General features: G+C 33.1%; 1 protein-coding gene and 1 pseudogene across 1 annotated transcript; both read right to left on the minus strand.

Annotated features, from left to right (window-relative positions):
• Nucleotides 1-493: 493 nt before the first annotated feature.
• LOC102893638 (olfactory receptor 8K3) lies at nt 494-1,456 on the minus strand. Its single transcript, XM_006907462.1, has one exon. It carries the CDS (start codon nt 1,454-1,456, stop codon nt 494-496), a length of 963 nt encoding a protein of 320 aa, XP_006907524.1.
• Nucleotides 1,457-9,623: 8,167 nt separating this feature from the next.
• On the minus strand, nt 9,624-10,573 carry LOC102893880 (annotated as a pseudogene).
• Nucleotides 10,574-12,392: the final 1,819 nt, after the last annotated feature.

Consider the following 12,392-nt stretch of genomic DNA (forward strand, 5'->3'; position numbering starts at 1 on the left):
TTGCTCAATACCATCTATCATACTATATAGCCCACTTCTCATTCTACCTGTATTTTGTGTTTTCTCTAAGTCCTATAGAGTGAGTGGTTTTTGTTGTTAAACTTAAGAGTACATGTTTATTTCTTTGAATGAATACACTTATATAAAATCTATTGAGCATCATTGTTATTGCCTCTTTACCATGTTAGGAACTACAGATAAAATTGCTAAATACAGGCTGGCTTTATAAAAATAAATATTTAGTTAGAGCAAATAGGCTACATGTGAAAATATGTAAGAACGTCATCTGGTCTAAATTTGAGAGTAAAGGTTACTATCTAAAGTAGGAACAGAGTGTAGTCATCAGTTAGCGACACATTTTGTTTGAAAACGATGAATAATTTTCTTTATTTCTGTGCTTATCATACATTGTATCTTGTCCATCTCATGGAAGTAAAAGCACATGGTTAAACGATCCTATTATAATATACATTGTCTAATACATAATCACTTGCTAGCACATCTTACAGTGAATTTTCAATAGGATATTTGCACACAAGGTCCAGGTTCTAGTCAGGGCATTTTTCACCACTTTGTTCCTCAAACTGTAGATCATGGGATTCAGCATGGGTATCACCAAAGTGTAAAATAAAGAGGCCATTCTATCAGTATCAGATGAATTTTTGGACTTGGGCTGTGCGTACATAAAGAAGAGAGTACCATAGTATAGAACCACCACTGTCAGGTGTGATCCACAGGTGGAGAAGGCCTTGTGTCTGCCATCTGCAGAGTGCATCCTGAGGATGGCAACAAAGATCAGCAAATAGGATCCAAGAACAATCAGAAGAGATGACACCAAAGTAAAAGCTGAAAATATGAGAATTAATAATTTAATTTCATGTGTGTCTGAACACAGCAAAGGTACCAATGATAGACTATCACAGTAGAAATGCCTGATGACATTGTACTCACAAAATGACAAAATGAAAATTTTTATAGTGATCAGCAAAGACAAAAAGACACTGTATAGATAGGGTATTGCCACTAGCAACAGACATAATCTTTGTGACATGATGACTTTGTAGAGCAGAGGGTTGCAGATGGCCACATAACGGTCATAAGCCATTGCTGACAGAAGGAAAATTTCACTAGTAATAAACATAATGAAGAAAGAGAGTTGGGTAGCACACCAATTATAGGAGATTGTATGTTGATCTACAACCAAGCTTACTAGCATTTTTGGTCCTACAGCAGTTGAATAACCAAGATCAGTAAATGCCAGGTGTGTGAGAAAGAAGTACATGGGTGTTTGCAGCCTGGAGTCTATCTTGGTGAGGATGATCAAGCCCAAGTTGCCCACCACTGAGACTACATAGATGACAAGGAACACCCCGAAGAAGGGGGCCTGCAGCTCAGGGCGGTCTGTGATTCCCATGAGAATGAATTCTTTCGGCACTGTTAGGTTTTGCCGTTCCATCTAGACCATTAAGGGAAACTACTGTGGGGGGAAGAAAAAAGAGCATTAGAAAAGTCATTAGATTTCAGAAGGTATCATCTGGTAACCTTTTAGTTTGCAAACCCATTATAGGTAACTCAAATCCAAGGATTTTAGGTACAACAATTTAAATTGAGACCCACCTCCATCAGTAAATGTAGAACCAAATTTAGAAAACATTGTAACCTAACAGATATAGTAACTATTTTATTTTTTGTGCCACAAAGTGCTTATCATTGCAAATCCTTTATGGTTCTGTCAATAGAATATCATTAGAAATATAAAGAAACATAGACACAGACAATAGAACAAAGGTTATTAGAGAGATGAAAGGAGAGGTAGATAAAGTTAAAAGGGGTCAAATATAGATGATGGAAGAAAATTTAACCTTGGGTGGTGAACATTCAATGCAATATACATATGACGTGTTATTAAATTATACACTTGAAACCTACATACCTTTATTAACCAATGTCACTCTAATACATTTAATTAAAATAAAGAACAGTTTAGCTTACATTGGGAAATCTGATATTTTTAAATGTTTTTTATTTAAAAGACACATATTTGGTTAAATAGATTTTAAAGAAATTTTAGAAGAAATTATAATACAAAGTAATATAGCCCTCCACCTCTTGACCCTGCAACTTCAGTCCCACTCTCCAAAGAAAATCATTGCTAACTCATCTAATAGATTTTGATTTACTTCTCTATGTTATAACTGCCATATGAAGATGCTATTCTCATTCCACTATCCATTTGATTTTCTAAATTAAATTCCACTATGCTTTTATAGGTTTTAAATTTTAATTTAAAGGTTGTTTTTTCTTTAACTCTATTTATTTAATTCCTTTTCCATTTTCATTGTTTTAAAGACAGGTCCTTCATATCTTTTATGGAAAAAAAATCATCTAAATTTTTTACAGAATCTTTCAGAGTATAAAAATGATGACCACACTGCAAATCATCTTAAGAGAATAGCAAAATCCTGAATTTAAAAAAATATATAATGAAAAGCAATATATTCGTGACTACCATTTCACTTACATAGATATTATCTTAAATAGTATGCACATATCATTGATATCTATTCCAAAATTGAATAAAAATACATTATACTATGTTGAAGCTTGGTTGATCGAGTTTGGCTGAATGTTTGAGTTTCGGAAAATCTATATTATTTACTACATTATCAGATTGAATTAAAAAAAAATGAGCGTTAATAAATGAATAAATAGTACTATTTAGAGTGTACAAAAAAATGAAATTAAGAAGTAAAGGGAAATTTCCAACTTGATAGAATATCTTAGAAAATATAGACTAAACCTACCGTTAAAAGAAGAATTAAAAATTTATGAGAAACATTATAAAAGTCCTAAATAAATTGGTAGAAATTCTATGCTCTTAGATTGTACTATTCACTATTATAAAAACGTGAATTCTGTTTAAATTAATCTATTTGTTTAACATAAAATATATTTAATATAAAATACTGGAGCATTTTATGTAATTTGACATGGATTTAAATGTATTTTTAAACTATAAATTATAAAGAATAAGCAAGACAGTTTTGAAAAGACCTGCATTATCAGATATTAAAACTTATAAAATTAGATTTGTTGAGACAATGTGGCATAGACATGAAAATGGGCAAACATACTAATGGATCACAATTCACAATTCAGAAACTCATGATGACATAGAACTATGGTCTGTGACATAGGTGGCCTATTAGGACAGTCAGACAAAAATGGTCTATTCAATACATGGAGCTGGAAAAAGTGATTATCTCTGTAGAAGATGATGAAATTGAATGTTTAGTTCATCTGTATAAAAATCAATCCAACACTGGTCAAGAACTTAATGTCAGGAAAAAAAAATGTTTAAGCTCCTATAGCCTTAAAACTGAAACTTCTGAATGCCACTAAATAAATTTAAGTTTCAAGAAAACTAAAATAGAAATTCAAGATTAATTTAACAGATTAAATCTGCCTCAAAAATTTATTCTTCCTAAAACTCTATTCTGAATATTAAAATATTTACCAAAAAAGTAAAAATAAGCATTCATTAGGAGCAACCAAATAAGGAAAATGGCAAAATTTAATGTCTTAAGCTATGAAAAATTATATCCAAAGAAAGACAGATTCTACATCAGTTTTTATATTTGGCAAACCTCTTCATCCTGACATCCACCTTATTCTGCAAATCCCTGAAATACTTCTGAATCTCAATTGAGTTGATAGTTTTATCTGACCCACATCTCCCCACTGCAGCTGCCAAAGCACTAGTCAGAGAGAAACAAGAGACTGAGCAACAAGCCTGACCCTTTTGTGAAGGAAGCACAAACTTCAGAGTTGCACCAGGACATAGGAAATGGACCTGAAGCCCAAGGATATTTTCCTTTGCAAATGCAAACTCCCAATCTCAACTAAATATTCTATAAAATTATGCAAATAACCTCAAAAGAGATAAATGGGATGGTCAAATTCAGAACATCATATTCTTATTCAAAGAAGTTACAGAAAGAAAGAGGGAAAGAAGATTAAAAAAAAAAACAGAATTTTAGTTTTTCACTATTAAGTATAATGTTGGCGGAGGGTTTATCATATATTTTTAAATGACTCAAAATATGTCAAGCTCAGCAGTCTTTGGGTTAGTTAGAATTAGCAAAAATTTACACATATTATTTGAAAATAATAAAACATGGACCTACAACATACTTCTCTCATCTAACAGCTAAAAATGCCATGAGCCCCTCTATACATTTCCATTCCTTGGTATGTGAAAAACACTACATTATCTCAATAAGAGACCACTAACTCTGCAATTATGTGACAGCACCAACATATACAAAACCAACGTTAATCATTTCTAGTTATAGCTTTGGAATCTGACAAAATATACTGCTTCACATATCCTACTTAGCAAATATCCGCATTTTGTAACTTAAGACGTGCAGTGGTAAACTCACTGGGTGTGGGATTCAGCGCCAAACCCCAAACTACTATTATGTAGTTTATCATAAAAGTTGAAGATTTTTTTAAGAAACTGTACTTCTTCATTATAATTATATGCCATTATGCTAGATTCTCAAACATGTTGGCAAAATTCAGTGAGTTGAGTCACGTGGTTTGTGTTGCATCTGTGCCATGTAAGTGAGACTCATAGAGAGGTGTGGGAAGTTCTCTTACTTTTTCTTTCCAACCTTCAAACTATATTTTTCCTTTTCACATTTGATACGTGTGATTTATAACATGAAGAACAACAGATTAAGAAGAAAACTTCCCTAAAGCATTTTGGCACATTACAAGTGAAGAAAGCGAATAACCAAGCCGAGAACTCTGAAGTGTTTAAGGAATGGTATGTTAATTTTTTCCAAGAATTGATCTGGCTTGACCCTTTAATTGTACTGATTTAAAACTTGGTTTTGCCCACACTGTAAATGTGTTAAGAGCAACTTCCCAGCTTTTATCCTCATGATTCATATGAAAAGAAATTTAATGCAAAGATATTAGGGGCAAAAGACAAACTATCATTATGGTGCCATGGACATATGTGTCTAAGTCAAAGAGTCTATTGTATATTATTTTGGCTTTGCCATCAACTTGGTCTTGCAAATATCACTATAGCAGATACATATTTCTCCCCATTCCTTATCGGTTTGTGCCACCTCTGAATTGGTCTACAGCCACAGTAGACTTTTTTTAGAATGCTGGCAGTTTCCCATATCATTTTAACAAATTTATTGGGGTGTGACATTGGTTAATAAAGTTATATAGATTTCAAGTCCATCTCAAGTGTTTTACTTATTTTTCTGAGGGCAAACGGTCTTGGAAGCTTCCTCTGTCCATGTGCAAGGCAGGCTGGAAGTACCTGAGATTTAATGTGTCAGGGAGCAATGCACCACAGATAAGGACACGGATCAATGGATGAGCACCCAAACTTTTCTATCCTTCTTGAAGATCCCTGAAGGACACTTCCCTGCACCTCAAATGATAAAACCTTAGCTGCTACAGCAGTAATCCACACTCTATTCACACTTCATTGGCTTCCTGCCTTCCCAGTCCTTACTTCCTTATTTCCTTATTTTTGTTTCCTGAAATAACCTACCAAATAAACATAATATACCCAAGTCTTCACCTCAGGGTTTGCTCTTGGTGGAATTGTGTAAAACCAGTTTCCTATAGGGTATTAGTAAAACAAGATCACAAACATCTATAGCACAAATGAAACTTTGCATGTTAATAAGAGATAGTGAATATATCACATTACTGAATAATTGGAGGTCTTATTAGAAATCTATTAGTACTTGAGGCACAGGTACACATGGAGCATCTGTAACTTTGTCCCAACCATCAGCATTTTGCTTAGATCACATTGTAGGTGAAGCTTTCCAAAAATGTTTATACCGACCTCAGAATGTTTATGATTTCGCATCCTCATATAAATATCGAAATCTTAACAAATAGAAATTAGGAAGCTTACGATCCTCAAAAAACAAAATAATTGTGGAAAAACACTTTACTAGAAAATATAGTCATAAAAAGTTATTACTAATATGTGTGTTATAATTTACAGAGTCTGACATTGGTGATTATATTCATTTCTCAAATCTAAATTGAAGACAGGCATCAAAAATTGTCATTGCCGCTAGTCTAGTGATCAGGTGATCAGTGCCATCTACTCACCTAAAATGAGGTATGGCTTTGTGTTCCCCCTTATGATGACTTACCTACCTGCAGTCAGAAGAACTTATGATTGTTTCTCTCCTTTGAGCCCCTCCCCTGGGAACTTGACTGCAATTTCTTGATTATTCTCAAAGCCTTGGAGAACAGGAAATTATGCTAGAGTCTTCGTTAATCATCCAGGGTACCTTTGATTTTCCTATTGACAAAGTGTTCTTTTACATATAATTCATCTACTTTACTTTGTTATTTGTTTATTTTTTACTGCATCACTCAAATATCTGGATGTAAGTATATTTTCTGTTAGATATGTGTTTTGGTTCTCCATAAATTATGTCATATTCAGCATATTCCACAATGGTTTATTCCCAAGTATTTTGTCTGAAGATGAAGACAAAAATCTTTAAACATGTCCTATAGTATTTTAAAAATCCAGAAGGAACAAGAATTAAGAATATGTGCGTTACTCATGTTTTTTTAACATAAGTGACTAAATTGAATTAATGTACCCTCATTTCATATCCATAATCATCATCAGACTTTATTTTATATTTTCACTTCAATTTCCCATCTCCATATTGGGGAAGTTGATATATGTCTTTTAAAAAGAAGACAGGCTTATAAAATAAATATAATGTATGTTTTCATGTGCATACCTATGGTGTTATGAAACTCATTTTGATATCTAAATGTTCTCACTCAAGTAAAGGTTTTTGAAGTATATTCATTTTAGTACATGCACAACAGTATTTTGCTCACTTCTATTTAATAAATTGCTCTCTAATCTGGGTCTATTCCCATTTAATATATGTTTGTTACCATTGTAACAGGAATTTACTTACCAACTCTTAACATCTCTATGTATCACCATACTTAACAACTTTTTGTGTGTGTGGTCACCACTGATCCTTGAATGAACATATCTGTGAAATATCTCCTGGAGAGGGTCACTGATTTGAGTAAAATGAGCACATTTAATTTATTTAAATAAGGATAAATTTATATAACACTTACTGTATCAATATACATTCTGCCCTCAATATACAAGAATTTCATACTCTGGACATTTAACTTATAATATATATTGCTCACATATATAAGGGATTACAATAAATAATTAAATCATATTTAACTTTATAAAGCAAATATTGTTTTATTTGTCTTACTTACTACATTATTTTTAACAATAATCCAAATACTAACCTGGATTTGAAAGACAAAGATGCCGTAAGCACAATCCATGTCAAGAAAAAAGTTTAAAAATTATAATTTTAATATTTGAATGTGCTTAATATTGTTAAGATTGATAATTTTGGATACTGCTGATGAAGTAGTTACTGAAGTGACACAAAAAATGGATGTCCACTCAGCAGCAGAGACGGGTTGGCTGACGTCCAGATGTCTACTTTTCCTCCTGGGCACATGGCTAGACTTATTAATAATATACTTTCATGACTCCATGTCTCAATCAGTTTTTATAATTATGTAAACATCAATAATCTTTATCCTTCAGTCATGTATTATTCTGGATCTTTGACAGGTACATTTTATAAAGTGTGTTTTAAAAATCGTTAGTAACCTTTTCTGACCATTATAGCTCAAACTGCTTTAGTTGTTAGAATGACTTTATAAGAAGTGTATATTTTGATATTTAGTTATATATTATATATTTTAATATTCAGTTTGATAAGTTAGTGAACCCCAATGCATGTTCATTTTGTGAGAAGAAGTAAAGAATTCGTTATCGCTGATATTTGTGTCAACAAAATTGTTCCAACCCTGATAATGGTTATTGTTTATAAAATTACTTTTCCAAGTATGAAAGAGTTAAAAGTGATCCTGTACAGAAGCTTGGAGTAGGTGACAACCGGGCCCATCAAGGATGGAAGCATTTCAAGCTTCATAAAGTAATAGCTGTGCTTATTAGAAGGGACGAACGTTTTTATAGCCTTTCACTGAAATACAGAAAGAAAAAAAGAGAAGTAAGAAGGAGTCAGAGATAGGAGCCAGCATGATGGTTTAAGGTTGGGAGAATATTTGAGAAGGGCATGTGGGAAGTTCTTCTGCAGCGCGGTTCTTAAATCACTCTAAGAATAAGGAGGCCTGATGCTGTTTGACCTCCTTCCAGCCACGTCTGCAGTGAGTGCAGTTTACTTCATTTTCGAATTATTTCTTCGAAAGGGCTTTTTCATTTCCATTGAGATAGAATTTTACCTTTGTGGCTGAGGTAATTTTACCTTTGACCTTAAAAAATTTCAATTTTACCTTTGAAATTAAAAAATTCTGAATTGTGCTAATTTCTATTATCTTTACTTCCCATGTCACACCCATTTTCCTCACTTCTTTGTATGTTAGCAGTGTTTTACATGTACAGAGGGAGGTAGGGCATACAATGACTGTTAATTTATTTTTATTTTTATTTTTTTGGTCGAGGAGCATGAGTACCCTTGAGAATAGGTGTCACTTTCAAAACAATTACATATTTTTAGGTCTAATAATGTTTTATTCCGAAACACAATGAACAAAAATGCTAAAATAAGTGGTGTTTATAGATATTATTTCATAATAAAGATAATTAACTCTACAAAATAGTTTTTAGTATAAAAATATAACAGGAAAAGTTTATTTTACACCATTTTGTGATGAATATCAACATTTTGCCTTTCATACATGCACAAAGTGAGATGGAAAGAAAGTAGAATCTCCTTTAATATATGCTTTCAGTCTGTTTTGCCACATGTCTTATTCCCATGTATGTATTAGCTTTTTAAATTTCATTTTTATTTTCCCCTAGAGGCTTATTATTTTGTTATATAAATTTGTTTTAAGTAGAAGATAAAAAAAATAAGTGGGTCCAAAATCGATGGATAATATGCTGCAAAAATAAAAATACTTTTATGAGTTGAACAAAAGATATCTGTGGCAAAGTAGATGAACTTACATTGACCACTTTCAGAGAAATGAGTCTCGCATACCTCCCCCACCACCTATCAGGGCTTCTCTGTTTAGAAATGATGAAAACTCTTCAGGAACTTCCCTTTGATTTTAATCCATATATTCAAATTATTGTTTATTACTTATTTAAGTGGGTTTTCTTTGGTCAACTAGTGCATTTTTCTAAAGAGAAAATTGAGTATTTGAGATTGGAATAAAAAAAGATGAAGATTTTTCCCATTGAAATTAATGGGATTTTCAACTATTTATTGACTCTTCACTTAACAGCAGGATTTTCAGAAGCAAAAAGAAATCCTTAAATGACAACAGCTGTAGTTTTAAACTGACATGGGTTTGATCGATTCTAGTGCATTTCTAAAGAGAAAATTGAGTATTTGAGATTGGAATAAAAAAAGATGAAGATTTTTCCCATTGAAATTAATGGGATTTTCAACTATTTATTGACTCTTCACTTAACAGCAGGATTTTCAGAAGCAAAAAGAAAAATTTAAATGACAACAGCTGTAGTTTTAAACTGACATGGGTTTGATCGATTGACATGAGTTATCGAGGAATCTCTTCAATGTGTCCTTAACATCCTTGTTCCTTAGGCTGTAAATGAGGGGATTCAGCATTGGTATCACTAGCATTTAGAAGACTCAGGCTATTTTATCAGCATCTAATGAGTGGTTGGTCCTCGGATGCAAATACATGAAGAGAAGAGTCCCGTAGAACACAGTGATAGCCATCGCGTGAGATGCACAGGTGGAAAAGACTTTTTTTCGCCCCTCTGAAGAATGTATCCTCAAAATGACAAGGATGATGTTGAAGTAGGATATTAGAACAATAATCATAGAGAAAAACAAATTGGTCCCCGAAAAGGTAAACACAGCTGTTTCTGGAATGTATGTATCAGGACAGGACAATGGCAACAAAGGGATGTTATCACAGTAAAAATGGTTGATTACACTGGAAGAGCAATAGACACAGAGAATACAGAAAAAGAGACAGTCAGTGCTGTGGTCAGTCTGTGGAAGTACGTGAGGGACACCAGAAAGCAAATCTGTGGAGACACCACCACTATGTAGCACAGGGCATTGCAAATAGCCACGTGGTTGTCATAGGCCATTGCAGCCAGCATGAAAATCTCAGCCACGACACAAACTAAGAATCTACCCAGCTGGGCTGCACATCCATCGTGGGATATGGTTTTCTTCAAAACCAAGAAATTAACCAGCATTTTAGGGGCAATGACAGTAGAGTTTCCAAGATCCATGATGGCCAAATGCCGGAGGAAAAAGTACATAGGAGTCTGAAGTTGAGAGTCGATACTGGTGAGGGTGATGATGCCCATATTCCCTGCCACGGTCAGCCCATAGATGACCAGGAAAACCAAGAAAAGAGGAATCTGGAGTTCTGGACGGTCTGAGACTCCCATGATAATGAACTCAGTCACCTGAGTGAGATTCCCTGGAGCCATAGACTTTGTTGCTTTCATCGTTGAATGGGGGAAACAAAGAGATTACTAGACAATGAAATAGTTTTTGTTAGATGCCAGATTATTAACCATTTAAGTGTTCACAGATACTTAAATTTTCAGATTTTGTTTCTCACCCAATATCTACCACACTACTCTGCTTCAGCGTCCCACAGACTCCATCTCAATACTGTTCCTTCTTAGTATCATTCAGAAACTTGTGTCCTCTTTGATTAATCACATTTCTTTTCTTCTAAATCAGCCCATCCTGCCCTTTATCACTCTGACTTCTAGTTCAAACTCTTCTCTATTATTTTATTCTGATAGCAATCCCTCCCCTTTTCCAGCTTTTACATTTTCCTTTAAATTGTTTAAGACCTTTTTTATTTTTTCAAAGTTATTACTTACAGTTTTGATTTGTTAAAATTTGATCACTTTGTTTGGATAGAGAAGTGATAGGGGAGAGTGCTATCATTGCTTAGTGTGTAATGTACTGTGTCCAGCACTGAGCTTGGCATTTTGAAACAAGGTTCTCCTTATTCTGCAGGAGTGTCCTAGAAGGTGGATGTAATTATTTGTATATCTGATGAGACAATTGAGGCTCAATGAAAGTAAGTTAGTTGAAGAGTCTGTATAAGATATTGGTTAATGGAAAAGTTTTATGGTTTTGTTTTATGCGTTTTGTTTGCTTGTTTGGTTGGTTAGTTGGTTATTTGCCTGTTACTTCACTAATTACCAGCTATGTGATTTTTTTTCAAGTATTTCTATTGTCTTGTGTGAATTAAATGAGATAGGTCAGTTAGCATAGAGCCTACTAACATTAAATGCAAAATAATTGGTACCAATAGTTATTATTATTATGTTTTGAATAATTTTTTAAACAGGGTTTTTGGTTTTTTTATTTCAGTCTCAGTAAGTTATTCAGCCAGACTGAGTGCTTTAATAGTTGACATACAAATAGCAAGTGAATTATTATTTTGCATCTTCAAAAACCTGGGACTCATAATATGTTATCTTACAATCTAATTCTCTTAACTCTGTGGTGTTTGTTTGTCTTAATTCAAAGATGCTTAATTTTGTGCATCAAATATGTGTCTGATGAGCTCATCTGATGGTGTTGTAGCAGTTCTCCACACATCTTGTCTTCCAACACTGCATCTGAAAAGAACTGCACAAGTAAGCTCTTGGTGGAAAACACTGTGGCATCACTTGCTTTGATAAAAATATCATTCCCTGCTCATTTGCTGCACGTCAAGCAACTCGGTACATGTTTCGCTCTGAGACAATCTATTTGATAAACTTATCTATGCTTAATTTAACAAGAACAAAAAAAGTATCAACAATAGCAATTATTAATTGTCTACTATGAACTAGTATGTATCTTTACCTGTTATGAATTCCATCGTCTACTGAAATTTAACTTAAGGCAAAGCTAGGGTTGCTTTTTATTCTGGTAAGTATGTGTCACTGAAATAAAGTTCCTGATAAAAGCAATTTTAATCTTTTACAAATTTCTTTTTCAAATTTGTTTTTTAAATTAAATTTATGGGGGGCATTTTTAAATAAAATTATATAAGTTTAAAGTATATAATTCCATAATATGCCATCTGTATGTTACATTTTTTGCTTGAGTGCTAAATATACTCTCAAATTTGTTTTTAAATCTAAACATTTTATAGGCCTACTAAAATAACATTCTCAGCAAAAAAAATTTTAATACAACTAATGTTAATCATTTTATCTTTTAATTTGGACAAGAAATAATATTTAAATACCTTCTGATATGATTTCAAGAGTATGTTTCATTGATTACTAACTGTAG

Source organism: Pteropus alecto, unplaced genomic scaffold (genome assembly GCF_000325575.1).
Source record: "Pteropus alecto unplaced genomic scaffold, ASM32557v1 scaffold1142, whole genome shotgun sequence".
In the NCBI taxonomy this organism is placed as follows: domain Eukaryota; kingdom Metazoa; phylum Chordata; class Mammalia; order Chiroptera; family Pteropodidae; genus Pteropus; species Pteropus alecto.